General features: G+C 38.6%; 1 protein-coding gene across 24 annotated transcripts in view; it reads right to left on the bottom strand.

Annotated features, from left to right (window-relative positions):
* KDM4C (lysine demethylase 4C) overlaps window positions 1–18,538 on the bottom strand; it is a 518,729-nt gene that overhangs the window by 223,575 nt on the left and 276,616 nt on the right. For 23 of the 24 annotated variants that reach the window (XR_014301836.1, XR_014301837.1, XR_014301838.1 and 20 more), the window contains one exon: window positions 788–981. Coding sequence is in view for 16 of the 24 variants with exons in the window: in XM_082695151.1 (XP_082551277.1) it covers window positions 788–981 (194 nt within the window). In the remaining 8 variants the exon portion in view is untranslated. Of the gene's footprint in view, window positions 1–787; window positions 982–7,075; window positions 7,345–18,538 lie in introns of those variants that run through there. The other variant, XM_082695155.1, reaches the window with a different exon arrangement.

The following is an 18,538-nucleotide window of genomic DNA, read 5'->3' as shown; positions in this document are numbered from 1 at the left end:
GTAGGCAGAGAGGCAAGCAGAGAGAGAGGGGGAAGCAGGCTCCCTGCCGAGCAGAGAGCCCGATGTGGGACTCAATACCAGGACCCTGAGATCATGACCTGAGCTGAAGGCAGAGGCTTAACCCACTGAGCTACCCAGGCACCCCATCAATGGGTTTTAAAATAGGAAGATGCCCACAGATGACCTAAAAACTTCTGAAATGGCTCTGGCCACAAAAATGGAATATAGAATAAAGTTCACATGGACAACCATGTTAAACAAATACCACCTGCTCTGCTTTACACCTTGTAAAAGAATAAAACCAAGTGTATAAATTGTAGCCAAATATAGGTATCCTGATGAGTAAAGTATCTTGAGTGAAGAATGAAGAAAACAACTAAAGTCAGAAAATCAGTAGCTAAATGAAAAGGTTCGACATCACGTTATTGAAGTTTATAAAAATATGGAGATGAATACAGAGCACTAATTCAACCTTAATGTACATTAGTAAGGGGTCTAGGAGGTCCCAGGACTGTTCTTTTTGGCATGTATAGCATGTCAGGAATATTATCAAGCACATTACATATCCCTTCCTATATTTTACTTATTATACTTCTTAAGAATTATAAATTATAATTTATATAATTATAAGAATTATAAATACTTTGCCTGTTTTTTTCAGTAAGATATTAAGTAAATTTATGATGATAAACAGGAGAAAGCAAATGAATAGTTTCTGAGAACATCACATTCAATGACCCATTTTATTGAGTAGGTACAAGTGGGATGGGGGGGAAGAAATCATTACCTCCTAGATGCTTTTCTTACTTTCCTCCTCCTCTGCAGCCATGCTTTTACTTCAGGTGTGGATTCTGGAGTAGGCTTTGTGTGATCAATGGTGTATATATCCTTTCCTTGCTTCCAAAGCTGATATCTGTCTGGCTGAAATTTCCTCACAAAGATATCCATTGAGATTTTCACCATGTCTTTCCTGCAGGTGCACTGAAACAACAGGGTTGGTGTGCTTTAAACATTGTACTGGCTACATAAGGTCAGACTAAGTTATACTTTGAATGTACCATACATGAATACTCACTACAAACTTGAGGATAATGTTTTACATTTTCAATATAAATTGCAGCAAGTGATAAATTCAATTTTTTTCTGAACAGAGGTGACAACCTATACTTTCACATTTACAAATGATAAAATGCAGTGTATGGTTCATTGAGAACTTACTGCAAAAACAACTAAAAGGAAAGCACACTATATATATATATATATATATATATATATATATATATATATTTATTTATTATTGTTTATTTGAGAGAGAGACATCAAGAGAGAGCATGAGTGAGGAGGAGGTCAGAGGGAGAAGCAGATTCCCCATGGAGCTGGAAGCCCGAAGTGGGACTCGATCCCAGGACTCCAGGATCATGACCTGAGCTGAAGGCAGTCACTTAACCAACTGAGCCACCCAGGCACCAGGAAAGCACACTTTTGTAAGATTGCCTGGGGCAGAAGAATTATCTTCTCATCATGAATATGGACCAAATGCTGAAAGGCCCATAAAACTGAAAACCTGGATTTCAATGAATAAAAATAGCCAATGTATGTTTGTTTAGAAAAATTCAACCAATAGATTGAGATCAATTTTAATCACATGTATTTTAATCACATGTATGTTTATTAATAAATATACTCTCCCAGATTAATCAATAATTAGAGCAAATGACTGGCTTCTCTTCTATGTCCTACCCATAAGACCCCCACCATCATCACTTTAAATATGTAACTAAGAAGAAATAGTGTTAAGGCGAAAAGTTCAAAGAAAAGATTATTTTAAATCTACTAGGACTTTGATTATCATGAATACATAGTCAGCAGTTCCACCTTATAAAACAAGTTTCCTATAAAGACTTCAACAGGTTAAATTGTGTCTAGGCCAACATTCCATTAACAGGGCAGTTATCATGCAAACAATCCCTAACACACCTAACAACAGACTGGTTGACTTAACAACAGCCTTGAAACAATAAGTCTCTCAATATGTTGGTGATAAGATTATCATCTCCATCTAAATTAATTTCAAAGCTTAATAATCTCCAAACTGTATTATCTATCCCTAGAGTTCAAATCTTGACAGGTATAATGTTTTAAAAGTTCAGAAAACACCTTATACTCAACATGCCTAAAATAACTTCTTCAACTGCAAACAAACATTGTTATGATATCATGATTCTTCCATTCTTCTACATTCATAGTCAACATTTCCCAATCCCTCCCTCCTCATCTACTCCTAAAAATTCTGTCTGTCGTCACCAATAAGAAGTCCTTCCTTTAAAATGTCTCCTGCATGAAGTCCTTATACCAGGATCCTTCCATCTTCACTTTCAGACACTGAACTCTAGCATAACAAAGCAAACTCACTTCTCTATCTGCAGTCACTCCTAGCACCAATTCATCTTTACAGCTGTCACTTTAATCCTCCTCAAATATCTTATAACCTTTCCTGAGTTCAATAAGCTATAATCTATGCTGCTCTGCTATTAGAATAAAATCTAGACCCCTGAGTCCAGCATTCAAGGGATCCAAGATTTGACTCTACCAGTGAGATTTCCGAGTTTCTCTCCCATTACCACTCCTTTTCAACCCAAGGAGCATAATCACCAGAAGCCCAATATGCAGATGCTTCCTTAACTCAGTACTTCTGCTTCTACCACAATGTCTTCCTGATCACTGTTCTATTATTACAAGAAAAAAAAAATATCTTAAACACTGTAAATTGTACCAACTATTCCTCTGAATGCAGTACTGTTTATCTATAGCTCTGCTTTCTATTATAAGTTAAGTATAGAAAAGGTTCTACAACACCTTGCTATAATTATCTTGGCCTATAAATACGGAAAAGGGAAATGTGAGAAATTTTAGCATATTTTGGTTTAAGATGCAATCTTTCCCCTAAAGGAAGAAACAGAAACTGGATTCATCAGCAGAAACTTTCCTATTTCCTAAAGTGTTACCAATATTTGCTTCATGAAGAAAAATAAGGGATGAACAATATTGACACAATTAGTTTCTTTGGCAAGGGAGAATTTTGTCGTACCTATCTTACTTTCCCATTTCCCCCTCACAGAAGTCAGATTTTGTGAACATGCAGCAAGATCTACCACTCATTTGACTGCTTGACTCACTACAAAGGATTAAGTTCTATCTCCAAATTAAAATACTCAGAAAGAAAGAGACAAAAATATCCAAAATAATGCAAGAAACAACATCAGAGTCAAAAATAGTAAAATTCAGCAGCACAGAGAAATCTACTTTTTTTTTTTTTTTAAAGAAATCTAGTCTTGTTAGTATTGAAAAATAGTAACACTCATCTAAACCCTTCAGGAAGTTAAATGAGGTCATTTTAAGAGAATGCACTACATAAATTTGTTAGTAAGAAAGAATGACATTAACAATCCCATTTGGAAATTAAGAAACTTTCAGACTACATACTAATACAAAGAGCAATAATAAGCAATAGATAATACTTTTTGAGCAAACTATTTGTGATATCAAGTCAAAATACTAAAAAGAATGGCTATTTTTGCTGCTCCTTTTAAGAACATACACATATGGGTTAAAAATGCTAAGCCCAAATTTAAATAGAATTTTCAGGAGTTTGTATGCATTGAATTCTTCCATATTTCACTACCCTAAGACTTACTATATAGAATCACGATTATATGTTCCTATCTCGCAGGAAGTCAAATTCATGCTATTATTGATACTGAAAACCATCAATCTATTTTAAAGATGAAAATGCTTTAAAAATTAGCAACTTTCTAAGACAGAAAATACTAAATTAGTTGTCTCAATTGCAAAACTGAAATTTTCACATAACCACAATAAATGATTAATAAAATAAGAAGTTAATACTAAAACACCCAAACCGAGGTATTACTTTTAACATATTTTCTTCATGACACACAGGATGGTTAATTAATTATGAAAAAAATACTTTCATGTGCAAATATCTGATAAGGAAGGCTTTGAAGGTATGAAAAAATGTGTGAAATGATTCTGCTTTTCATTCTGTTTATCAATAATTAAATGATAAGTAGGAAGGAACTAAGTAAAGAATGCCTTAAAATAAGACAAGTCTAATAGCAACTTGATGGTGGCTGTCACGGTTATTATGAGGGTTTTACAGGTTGCATTGTGACCCCCTCAAAAGGTATGGTGCTGTGCTCACCCCAAGTATATCAAAATGTGACTTGTTAATGCAGAAGTAATGACTTAAGGTCATACCAGAGTAAGGTGGGCTTTAATCCAAAAGGATTGATATCCATATCAGAAAAGAAGAGACAAAGACACACAGGGGAGAAGGCCATATGAAGACAGATGCACAGATAGGAGAAATATGTCTATAAGGCAAAGACCACCAAGGACCAACTTCCACTACCAGGAAAAGGCAGGGAAGGATTGCAAAGGGAGGAAAGTCTTATTGGCACCTTGATTTTGGATTTCCAGCATCCATTACCATGAGACAATACACTTCTGTTATTTTAAACCATCCAGTTTGTGGTCCTTTGTTACAGCAGTTCTCAGAAATGAATATAGCCTTAGAAAACTAATAAATGTTTGGTATTGTCAAGTGCATTACTGCTATAACAAATACCTTAAAAATTTGGAAGTGGTTCTGGATAAGAAAAGAGTAAAGAAACCTTCTGTGATCATAAGCAATACATACATAATCATGAACAGAATGTCACTAGACATGTGAACTTTGCTAAAGTGTTTTGTTAAAACGGTGTTTTTGCCAAGATCTTGAATGATAATGAGGAACATGGTATTGAAAACTGGAAGGAAGGTGATCCTTGTGACAAAGTAGCAGAACTGGGTTCTTCTGCTGGGTGGCAGAAGAAAGTGATGAGCTTGAATATGTAGTTGAAGATATGTCCAAGGAAAGTATGGAAAGTGCAGGCTATTTTCTTTGTTATTTATCATAAAATAGGAGGGAAGAAATAAATTGATGAAGGAAATGCTAAGCAAAAAGGAAAATTTCAGCCTATCCATTTAAGTGTGCTCTGCAGACTGGGCCAATGGTTTGGTGGGACAAACATCTTCTAAGGAGATTTGACATGTGAATCAGGGATGAACTCAACCATACCAGCAGAAGCCAGAACTCAGGATGTAGTTATCCTGGAAAGAAATATGGAGGACCTTCCTGTCTGATGGCTTGCATAGCCATGATTACACAGAAAGCCAACACATTTTTTGAGATCTTTATACTGGCAAAATGCTGCTAGCTTGGATGGAAGGGGATAAAGACACAAAATAAAATGAAGGAAGAAAGACTCCAAGGGCAAAGTTACAGTAAAGAGAACTGAGCCAGGGGAGACAAGATCGTGGGGAACTAGAAGGAGGCACCGTTTCAACCTGTACCTAAAGTGAGCTGATTACCTACCAAAGAACTCTGATCAACCATGAATTAGCCTGAGATCAGAATTATACACGTCTGGATCTCTACAGGGGCAGAAGACACCAGTGGGCAGGTAAAGCGGAGTGGGAACATCGGACTGATATTGGAAGATAAACAAAAGGGGGAGGGAGCCACCAGAAGCCACCCATTGGAAAGTAATACCCCAATAAAAGAGTACCCTGCGACTGGGGACCAGCATTAACCAGCATTAACTTGGAGTCTGGTTGAAAGCACTCAAAAAGAGCAGGATCGGGGGGGGGGGGGGGGGGGGGGATTGTGGGAATTGGGGCAATTAGGGACAGGGGCTTAAGGCCCCAGATCAAGGAGAGACACCCCGGCACTGAGTCAGAGAAAGTGCAGCGAAGAAACCAGGTCTTGGTCCCTGAGCCGCCAGCATGCCTGAGAGCACCCAGGTGGTGGCTCCCATGAGGGGTTGGGAGCCTCACCAGCCTGCAGAATCACAGCCTTTTTGCACTCTCCAAGCACGCTCTGCGCCCTGCTATCAGAGTCTGAGTCGCGCCCCACACCCTCCCCTGAGAGAGGTGTGTGCAGGCACCAGCCCAGTGCTTTCAGACCTGGAAAGACCAGGCACTCCCAGCCCTGACCAGCGGGAAAATCTCAGTGTGTGATCACTGCTTGGGACCTCTATGGCGAACTGGAGCTGCCCAGACAGCTGCTGCTGTCATGGTTTTGGGTACAAGCAGGAGTTCCTGCATCCCCAGGGACTGTGACTGGCAACATGCTCTGCCAGTGGCCAAGGGGGAATTTATGTGCTCTGGAGCACCGAGAGAACAGATGAGGCTTCTCTCTGAGAGGGAGGTCGGGGTGCAGTTTGCTTTCCTCTAAACTCCAAAAACCATCAAAAGCTGTCAAGGTGAAAGAAAACAAACCAAAAAACCTCCAGAGAACAAAAGCCTGAAAAACCTGTCTCCTCAGAGACCACCCCCTTGAGGAGGGTGGGAGGACTTAACTCTAAAACACTGAAAACCCACACAGCAGGCCCCTCCCCCAGAAAGCCATGGTGGTGGTGGGGGGCGGGGATTGGGAACAAGAGAACAAGCAGCACTACTTCATAGATACAACTTTTATTTTTAATTCGTTCCCACTATTCTGGTTCATTTTTTTTATAGATAATATTTAACCTATTTACCACCACAGTGAGATGTCCAGTACATCAAATTCCATAATAACCTTTTAACCTGCACTATTTGATATATACTGGTGTTTTTCTTTTGCTTTTCTATTTTTTAATTTTTTTAAATTTTAGTTTAGTTTGGTTTATTCTATTTTTATTTAAATTTTTTAATATTCATATAGAGTTAAACTTCAAGGTAATCCCCTTTCCCCAATTAATGCGACCCCCAAGGGTAAACCAGTTTTTAATCCCCCTTTATTTTAGGAAAGTTGACTCCTTTAACAAAGATATCAAGATACATCCAGGAAGAATAAAAATAACCTTCCTCGCCCACACTGAGAATTTATAACCACTCTCCCATCTTTTTCTTCCTCCAGTGTTTGTGTATTTGTGTTTGTCCTGGTAGTATATAAATCTTATACTTGGGGTTCTTTTTGATGAGGTTCTTTTCTTGTTTTGCTTTTATATATATATATTTTTTCTCTTCTCATCTACTTTTATCAGTTTTTTATTTGACTGTTTTTGTTTGTATACTTTATAAATCTTACCTTGGGGCCGATTTGGGCTGGGCCTTCTTTTCTATTTATCTTTCTTTTTTTTCCTTTCTCTCTCTCTCTCTCTTTTCTTTTCTCTCTTTCTTTTTTCTTTCGTTTGGATGGGGACTCTTGATTGCTCAGAAGCATTCCAGGGTGCACCTTGACTGCACCATGGTCGATACATTCAGCTACATCCATTCAGCCATCTCTCACCAAAATGACTAGGAGGAGGAATTCCAACAGAAGAAAAATTCAGAGGATGGGCATTCTGCAACAGTGCTAATGGCTATCGACATAAACAATATGTCGGAAAGGGAATTCAGGCTAACAATTATCCAGGCAATAGCTAAGTTGGAGAAAGCCATGGATGACAAAATGGAATTGATTAGGGCAGAACTGAAAACCACCAGGGAAGATGTTCACAATGTTCTCAATGAGTACCCATCTAATCTAAATTCTCTAAAAGCTAGGGTAACTGAAACAGAAGATAGAATCAGTGATCTGGAGGACAAACAGATAGAGAGAAAGGATCAGAAGGAAGCCAGGAACAAATAGCTTAGAAGCCACAAAAACAAAATTAGGGAAATAAATGACACCAGGAAATGTTCCAATGTCAGAATTATTGGAATCCCTGAAGGGGAGGATAAAGAAAAAAGTATAGAAGATATAGTGGAACAAATTCTCCATGAAAATTTTCCCAATCTTGCGAATGGAACCAGCGTTCATGTACTAGAGGCAGAACCGTCTCCTCTAAGATTATAGAATCTCAAAAGTCCTCAAGACACCTGATAGTAAGAATGAGGAATCATAATTGTAGACAGGCTTTCTTGAAAGCAGCTAGGACAAAGAAGGTCCTTACATACAGAGGCAAGCCCATCAGAATAACGTCAGACCTGTCCACAGAAAACTGGCAAGCCAGAAAGGGCTAGATATGTTCAGGGCACTAAATGCGAAGAACATGCAGCCAAGAATACTTTGTCCAGTAAGAATGACATTCAAAATGGATGGAGAGATAAAGAGTTTCCAAGACCAGCAAGACTGGAAAGAGTATGTGACCACCAAGCCAACACTGCAAGAAATATTAAGGCTGGGTTCTATAAAAGAGGGAAAGTCCTAAGAATATCATTGAACAGAAATATGGAGACAATCTACAGAAAGAAAGACTTCAAAGGTAACACAATGTCAATAAAAACATATCTATCAATAATCACTCTCAATGTGAATAGCCTAAATGCACCCATAAAATGACACAGGGTTGCAGACTGGATAAAACGACAGGACCCATCTATATGTTGTCTACAAGAGACCCATTCTGAACCTAAGGATACATCCAGACTGAAAATGAAGGGATGGAGAAGCATCTTTCATGCCAATGGGCCTCAAAAGAAAGCTGGAGCAGCAATTCTCATATCAGATAAAATAGATTTTAAACTAAAGACTGTAGTCAGAGATACAGAAGGACACTACATAATTTTTAAAGGGACTATCCAACAAGATGACCTAACAATTGTAAATATCTATGCCCCCAATATGGGAGCAGCCAATTACATAAGAAATCTATTAATCAAGATAAAGAGTCATATTCATATAAATACATTAATAGTAGGAGACCTTAACACGCCTCTCTCAGTAATACACAGATCATCCAAGCATAAAATCAATAAAGAAACAAGAGCATTGAATGACACATTGGACCAGATGGACCTCACAGATATATAGAGAACATTCCACCCTAAAACAACAAAATACTCATTCCTCTCAAGTGCACATGGAAGCTTCTCAAGAATAGACCACATACTGGATCACAAATCAGGACTCATCTGATACCAAAAGACTGAGATTATTCCCTGCATATTCTCAGATCACAAGGCTTAGAAACTGGAGCTCAATCGCAAGGAAAAGTTTGGATGGAACTCAAACACCTGAAAGCTAAAGACCACCTTGCTTAAGAATTCTTGGATCAACCAGGAGATCAAAGAAGAACTTAAGCAATTCATGGAAACCAATGAGAATGAAGACACTTTGGTCCAAAACCTATCGGATACAGCAAAGGCAATCCAAAGGGGGAAATACTTAGCCATCCAAGCCTCCCTCAAATACACCAGCTGTCTCTACACCTTAAAGAGCTGGATAATCAATAACAAATCAAACTAACTCCACACATAAATAGGGAAATAATCAAGAACAGAGCAGAGATCAATGAGATAGAAACTAGAGATACAGTAGAGCCTATCAATGAAACTAGAAAATGGTTTTTTAAATAAACTACTGGCCACACTAATCCAAAAGAAAAGAGAGAAAGCTCGTATTAATAAAATTATAAATGAAAAGGGAGAGATCACAACTAACACCAAGGAAATAGAAACAATCATCAGAAGCTAATATCAACAGTTATATGCCAATAAGTTAAGCAACCTAGATGAAATTGATACATTCCTGGAAAACTATAAACTCCAAAAATTGAACCAGGAAGAAACTAACAACATGAATAGACCAATATTTAGTAACAAGATTGAAACAGTGATCAAAAACCTCCCAAAAAACAAGAGCTCAGGACCTGACAGATTCCCTGGGTAATTCTACCAAATTTTCAAGGAAGAAATAACACCTATTCTCCTGAAGATGTTTTAAAAAATTGAAGCAGAAGGAAAACTTCCAGACTCTTTTTATAAAGACAGTGTTACACTGATCCCCAAACCAGGCAAAGACCCCACCATAAAGGAGAATATCAGACCAATATCACTGATGAATATGGATGCTAAGATTCTCAACAGGATCCTAGCAAACAGGATCCAACAGCACATTAAAAAGATTATCCACCATGACTAGGTGGGATTCATCCCTGGGTTAAAAGGATGGTTCAACATTCCCAAATCAATCAATGTGATAGAACAAATCAATAAGAGAAGAGAGAAGAACCACATGGACCTCTCAATTGATGCAGAATAAGCATCTGACAAAATCCAGCATCTGTTCTTGATTAAAATGCTTCAAAGTATAGGGACCGAGGGAACATTCCTGAACTTCATAAAATCTCTCTATGAAAGACCCACAGCAAATATCACCCTCAATGGGAAAAAAGCTCACAGCCCTCCCATTGAGATCAGGAACACAACAAGAATGCCCATTATCACCACTCTTGTTCAACATAGATTTGGAAGTCCTAGCAACCGCAATCAGACAACAAAGAGAAATAAAAGGTATCCAAACTGGCAATGAAGAAGTCAAACTCTCTCTCTTCACAGACACATGATACTTTAAATGGAAAACCCAAAAGACTCCACCCCCAAACTACTAGAACTCATACAGCAATTCAGTAATGTGGAAGGATACAAAGTCAATGTACAGAAATCAGTGGCTTTCTTATACACTAACAATGAAAATACAGAAAGGGAAATTACAAAATTGATTCCATTTACTATAGCACCAAGAACCATAAGATACCTGGGAATAAACCTAACGAAAAAGTTAAAGGATCTGTACTTGAGGAACTACAGAACACTCATGAAAGAAATTGAAGAAGACACAAAAAGATGGAAGACCATTCCATGCTCTTGTATAGGAAGAATAAATACTGTTGAAATGTCTACACTGCCAAGAGCAATCTATACTTTTAATGCCATTTCGATCAAAATTCCACCAGATTTTTCAAAGAGCTGGAGCAAATAATCTAAAATTTATATGGAATCAGAAGAAACCCCGATTACTAAAGAAATGTTGAAAAAGAAAGATAAAAATGGGGGCATCACATTACCTGATTTCAAGTTTTACTACAAAGCTGTGACCACCAAGACAGCATTGTACTGGCATAAAAACAGACACATAGACCACTGGAACAGAGTAGAGAGCCCAGATATGGACCCTCAACTCTATGGTCAAATCATCTTTGAAAAAGCAGGAAAAAATATACAGTGGAAAAAAGACTGTCTCTTCAATAAATGGTCTTGGTAAAATTGGGCAGCTGTGTGTAGAAGAATGAAACTCGGCAATCCTCTTACACCATGCACAACTATAAACTCGAAATGGGTAAAAGACCTGAATGTGAGGCAGGGATCCACCAGAATTCTAGAGGAGAAGATAGGCAGTAACCTCTTCAATATCAGCCACAGCAACTTCTTTCAAGATGTCTCCAAAGGCAAAGGAAACAAAAGCGAAGCTGAACTTTTGGGACTTCATCATATCAAAAGCTTCTGCACAGCAAAGGAAAGTAAATGCTGAAAATCAAAAGAGGCTGACTCTCTTTCTTAGAAATTATTAATTTCCCAACAAAGTATCCACAGTATCATGAAATAGTGAAAGTAAATGCTTAAAATTTAAAGAGAATTACTCTCTTTCTTAGAAATTATTAATTTCCCGAAGGAGTCAAGATGGTAGAGAAGTAGCAGGCTGAGACGACTTCAGCTAGGAGGACATCAGCTAGATAGCTTAACTAAAGATTGCAAACACCTGCAAATCCATCAGCAGATCAAAGAGAAGAACAGCAATTCTGGAAACAGAAAAACAACCACTTTCTGAAAGGTAGGACTGGAGAAGTGAATCCAAAGCGACGGGAAGATAGACCCCGGGGGGAGGGGCCAGCTCCCGGCAAGCGGCAGACCAACGGAGCACAAAATCAGGACATTTAAAAGTCTGTTCCGCTGAGGGACATCACTCCAGAGGCTAAACTGGGGCGAAGCCCACGTGGGGTCAGCGTGGCCTCAGGTCCCGCAGGGTCATAGAAGGATCAGGGGTGTCTGAGTGTCCCAGAGCTTGAGGGTATTGGAACGGGAAAACCAGCTACAGAGACAGAGCCGACAGTAAGATCGCAGCTCGGGGTTACCTTGAACTGGTCGCAGGTTCAGTGAGCTCGGAGCGTGGCCGGAGGTCAGGCAGTCGAGAGTAACTGGAAGCTGTTCTCTGAGGACACACTGAGGAGTGGGGCCGCAGGCTCTCGGCTCCTCCGGGCCAGAGACCAGGAGGCCGCCATTTGTATTACCGTCCTCTGGAACTCTACAGAAAGCACTCAGGGAACAAAAGCCCCTGAAAGCAACCAGAGCAGATTACTCAACACCTAGTAAGGGAGGTGTAATTCCGCCTGGGGCAAAGACACTTGAGAATCACTATAACAGGCCCCTCACCCGAAAGATCAATAAGAAATCCAGCCAAGACCAAGTTCACCTACCAAGGAGTGCGATTTCAATACCAAGAAGAGCAGCAGAATTCCAGAGGAGGAGAAAGCAAAGCACGGAACTCAAGGCGTTCTCCCTGTGATTTTTTTACTCTTGCAGTTAATTTAATTTTTTTCTTTTTCATTTTTTTTTCTTCTTCTACTAAAATGTTTTTTTAAGTTTTAAGCTTTTCTTTTTTAATGTTTTTAAACTAGTTTATCTAATATATATATATTTTCTTTTTTCTATTTTTCTTTATTCATTTTCTATTTTTTAACTCTTTTCTTTTCTTTTTATTCTTTTTTTTTTTCTTTCTTTCTTTATGAACCTCTTTTTATCCCCTTTCTCCGCCCTCATGATTTGGGATCCCTTCTGATTGGGTTAAAGCATATTTTCCTGGGGTTGTTGCCACCCTTTTAGTATTTTACTTGCTCCTTCATATACTCTTATCTGGACAAAATGACAAGGCGGAAATATTCACCACAAAAAAAAAGAACAAGAGGCAGTACTGAAGGCTAGGGACCTAATCAATACAGACATTGGTAATATGTCAGATCTAGAGAATAGAATGACAATTCTCAAGGTTCTAGCCGGGCTCGAAAAAGGCATGGATGATATTAGAGAAAGCCTCTCGAGAGATATAAAATCCCTTTCTGGAGAAATAAAAGAACTAAAATCTAACCAAGTAGAAATCAAAAAAGCTATTAATGAGGTGAAATAAAAAATGGAGGCTCTCACTGCTAGGATAAATGAGGCAGAAGAAAGAATTAGTGATATAGAAGACCAAATGACAGAGAATAAAGAAGCTGAGCAAAAGAGGGACAAACAGCTACTCGACCACGAGGGGAAAATTCGAGAAATAAGTGAAACCATAGACGAAACAACTTTAGAATAATTGGGATTCCAGAAGAAGAAGAAAGAGAGAGGGGAGCAGAAGGTATACTGGAGAGAATTATTGGGGAGAATTTCCCCAACATGCCAAAGGGAACGAGCATCAAAATTCAGGAGGTTCAGAGAACGCCCCTCAAAATCAATAAGAATAGGCCCACACCCCGTCACCTAAAGGTAAAATTAACAAGTCTCAGTGACAAAGAGAAAATCCTGAAAGCAGCCCAGGAAAAGAAGTCTGTAACATACAATGGTAAAAATATTAGATTGGCAGCTGACTTATCCACAGAGACCTGGCAGGCCAGAAGAGCTGGCATGATATTTTCAGAGCACTAAACGAGAAAAACATTCAGCCCAGAATACTATATCTGGCTAGGCTTTCATTGAAAATAGAATGATATTGAAAGCTTCCAGGACAAACAAAAACTGAAAGAATTTCCAAACACCAAACCAGTTCTACAGGAAATATTGAAAGGCGTCCTCTAAGCAAAGAGAGAGCCTATAGGTGGTAGATCAGAAAGGAACAGAGACCATATACAGTAACAGTCACCTTACAGGCAATACAATAGCACTAAATTCAGATCTCTCAATAGTTACCCTGAATGTTAATGGGCTAAATGCCCCAATCAAAAGACACAGGGTATCAGAATGGATAAAAAAACAAAACCCATCTATATGTTGCCTCCAAGGAACTCATTTTAAACCCGAAGACACCTCCAGATTTAAAGTGAGGGGGTGGAAAAGAATTTACCATGCTAATGGACATCAGAAGAAAGCAGGAGTGGCAATCCTTATATCAGATCACTTAGATTTTAAGCCAAAGACTATAATAAGAGATGAGGAAGGACACTATATCATACTCAGATGGTCTGTCCAACAAGAAGATCTAACAATTTTAAATATCTATGCCTCCAACGTGGGAGTAGCCAACTATATAAACCAATTAATAACAAAATCAAAGAAACACATCAACAATAATACAATAGTAGGGGACTTTAACACTCCCCTCACTGAAATGGACAGATCATCCAAGCAAAAGATCAGCAAGGAAATAAAGGCATTAAATGACACACTGGACCAGATGGACATCACAGATATATTCAGAACATTTCATCCCAAAGCAACAGAATACACATTCTTCTATACTGCACATGGAACATTTTCCAGAATAGATCACATCTTTGGTCTTAAATCAGGACTCAGCCAGTATCAAAAGATTGGGATCATTCCCTGCATATTTTCAGACCACAATGCTCTGAAGCTAGAACTCAACCACAAGAGGAAGTTTGGAAAGAACCCAAATACACGGAGACTAAACAGCATCCTTCTAAAGAATGAATGGGTCAACCAGGAAATTAAAGAATTGAAAAAAATCATGGAAACAAATAATAATGAAAACACAACAGTTCAAAATCTGTGGGACTCAACAAAGGCAGTCCTGAGAGGAAAATATATAGCGGTACAAGCCTTTCTCAAGAAACAAGAAAGGTCTCAGGTACACAACCTAACCCTACACCTAAAGGAGCTGGAGAAAGAACAAGAAAGAAACCCTAAGCCCAGCAGGAGAAGAGAAATCATAAAGATCAGAGCAGAAATCAATGAAATAGAAACCAAAAAAACAATAGAGCAAATCAACGAAACTAGGAGCTGGTTCTTTGAAAGAATTAATAAAATTGATAAACCCCTGGCCAGACTTATCAAAAAGAAAAGAGAAAGGACCCCCCAAAATAAAATCATGAATGAAAGAGGAGAGATCACAACTAACACCAAAGAAATACAAACTATTATAAGAACATACTATGAGCAACTCCACGGCAACAAATTTGACAATCTGGAAGAAGTGGATGCATTCCTAGAAACATATAAACTACCACAACTGAACCAGGAAGAAATAGAAAGCCTGAACAGACCCATAACCAGGAAGGAGATTGAAACAGTCATTAAAAATCTCCAAACAAATGAAAGCCCAGGGCCAGACGTCTTCCCGGGGGAATTCTACCAAACATTTAATGAAGAACTAATTCCTATTCTCCTGAAACTGTTCCAAAAAATAGAAATGGAAGGAAAACTTCCAAACTCATTTTATGAGGCCAGCACTACCTTGATCCCAAAACCAGACAAGGATCCCATCAAAAAAGAGAGCTATAGACTAATATCCCTGATGAACACAGATGCGAAAATTCTCACCAAAATACTAGCCAATAGGATTGAACAGTACGTTAAAAGGATTATTCACCATGACCAAGTGGGATTTATTCTAGGGCTGCAAGGTTGGTTCAACATCCGCAAATCTGTCAATGTGATACAACACATCAATAAAAGAAAGAACAAGAACCATATGATACTCTCAATAGATGCTGAAAAAGCATTTAACAAAGTACAGCATCTCTTCCTGATCAAAACTCTTCAAAGTGTAGGGATAGAGGGCACATACCTCAATATCATCAAAGCCATCTATGAAAAACCCACCGCAAATATCATCCTCAATGGAGAAAAACCGAAAGCTTTTCCGCTAAGGTCAGGAACACGGCAGGGATGTCCATTATCACCACTGCTATTCAACAGAGTACTAGAAGTCCTAGCCTCAGCAATCAGACAACAAAAAGAAATTAAAGGCATCCAAATTGGCAAAGAAGAAGTCAAATTATCACTCTTTGCAGATGATATGATACTATATGTGGAAAACCCAAAAGACTCCACTCCAAAACTGCTAGAACTTATACAGGAATTCAGTAAAGTGTCAGGATATAAAATCAATGCACAGAAATCAGTTGCATTTCTCTACACCAACAACAAGACCGAAGAAAGAGAAATTAAGGAGTCAATCCCATTTACAATTGCACCCAAAACCATAAGATACCTGGGAATAAACCTAACCAAAGAGGCACAGAATCTATACTCAGAAAACTATAAAGTACTCATGAAAGAAGTTGAGGAAGACACAAAGAAATGGAAAAATGTTCCATGCTCCTGGATTGGAAGAATAAATACTGTGAAAATGTCTATGCTACCTAAAACAGTCTGCACATTTAATGCAATTCCTATCAAAGTACCATCCATCTTTTTCAAAGAAATGGAACAAATAATTCTAAAATTTCTATGGAACCAGAAAAGACCTCGAATAGCCAAAGGGATATTGAGAAAGAAAGCCAACGTTGGTGGCATCACAATTCCGGACTTCAAGCTCTATTACAAAGCTGTCATCATCAAGACAGCATGGTACTGGCACAAAACCAGACACATAGATCAATGGAACAGAATAGAGAGCCCAGAAATAGACCCTCAACTCTATGGTCCACTAATCTTTGACAAAGCAGGAAAGAATGTCCAATGGAAAAAAGACAGCCTCTTCAATAAATGGTGTTGGGAAAATTGGACAAGCACATGCAGAAAAATGAAATTGGACCATTTCCTTACACCACACACGAAAATAGACTCAAAATGGATGAAGGACCTCAATGTGCGAAAGGAATCCATCAAAATCCTTGAGGAGAACACAGGCAGCAACCTCTTCGACCTCAGCCGCAGCAACATCTTCCTAGGAACATCGCCAAAGGCAAGGGAAGCAAGGGCAAAAATGAACTATTGGGATTTCATCAAGATCAAAAGCTTCTGCACAGCAAAGGAAACAGTTAACAAAATCAAAAGACAACTGACAGAATGGGAGGAGATATTTGCAAAGGACATATCATATAAAGGAGTAGTGTCCAAAATCTATAAAGAACTTAGCAAATTCAACAGCCAACGAACAAATAATCCAATCAAGAAATGGGCAGAGGACATGAACAGACATTTCTGCAAAGAAGACAACCATATGGCCAACAGACACATGAAAAAGTGCTCCATATCACTTGGCATCAGAGAAATACAAATCAAAACCACAATGAGATATCACCTCACACCAGTCAGAATGGCTAAAATCAACAAGTCAGGAAATGACAGATGCTGGTGAGGATGTGGAGAAAGGGGAACCCTCCTACACTGTTGATGAGAATGCAAGCTGGTGCAACCACTCTGGAAAGCAGCATGGAGGTTCCTCAAAATGTTCAAAATAGACCTGCCCTATGACCCAGCAATTGCACTACTGGGTATTTACTCTAAAGTTACAAACGTAGTGATCCGAAGGGGCACGTGCACCCGAATGTTTATAGCAGCAATGTCCACAGTAGCCAAACTATGGAAAGAACCTAGATGTCCATCCACAGATGAATGAATCAAGAAGATGTGGTATATATACACAATGGAATACTATGCAGCCATCAAAAGCAATGAAATCTTGCCATTTGCGACAACATGGATGGAACTAGAGCGTATCATGCTTAGCAAAATAAGTCAAGCGGAGAAAGACAACTCTCATATGATCTCCCTGATATGAGGAAGTGGTGATGCAACATGGGGGCTTAAGTGGGTAGGAGAAGAATCAATGAAACAAGATGGGATTGGGAGGGAGACAAACCGTAAGTGACTCTTAATCTCACAAAACAAACTGAGGGTTGCTGGGGGGAGGTGGGTTGGTTGAAGGGGGGTGGTGTTATGGACATTGGGGAGGGTATGTGCTTTGGTGAGTGCTGTGAAGTGTGTAAACCTGGCGATAAATTCCTGTACCCCTGGGGATAAATATGTTTATAAAAAATAAAAAATTAAAAATAAATTTTTTAAAGTAATTATTAATTTCCCAACCATTATGAAAATGACCCAGTACATCAGATTTATTGAATTAGAACAATCAAAAAGTGGGGAGGAGCCAATGATGGCAACTCTTGTTTCAAAGATTTATATATGACCAAATGAAATATATATTGTCATTTTCCACTGACACAGGAATTCTTAATGTGTCTTTAACCTAAGAACACTATCCTTTGTAATAAGAATACTAGAGGGTATTATGCTAAGTGAAATAAGTAAATCAGAGAAATACAATTATAATAAGATCTCTCTGATATAAGGAATTTGAGAGGCAGGGCATGTGGTTGTGGGGGTTAGGGAGGGAAAAAATGAAACAAGATGGGATTGGGAGGGAGGCAAACCATAAGAGACTCAATCTCATGAAACAAACTGAGGGTTGCTGGGAGGCTGGGGTCCGGGAAGGGATAGGTTGGCTGGGTGATGGAAATTGGGAAGGGTATGTGCTATGGTGAGTGCTGTGAAATGTGTAAGCCTGATGATTCACAGACCCTGGGACAATAACATATTATATGTTAATTTAAAATAAATAAATAAAGACATGCATATTAAAAAAATACTAAGATATTTCATACTGTCTTTTGTCATAATCATTATAAACTGTATTTAACAATAAAAATGACTCAGTCCGTCTTCCTCTTCCAGGGATGGCATCTATAGGTATTCAGAATGCTCCAGCATTTGACATACTGTCATA

Source organism: Mustela nivalis (assembly GCF_964662115.1).
Source record: "Mustela nivalis genome assembly, chromosome: 13".
Taxonomy (NCBI): domain Eukaryota; kingdom Metazoa; phylum Chordata; class Mammalia; order Carnivora; family Mustelidae; genus Mustela; species Mustela nivalis.
The sequence above is the reverse complement of the archived record's forward strand: the minus strand, read 5'-3'. Positions and strand labels throughout refer to the sequence as shown.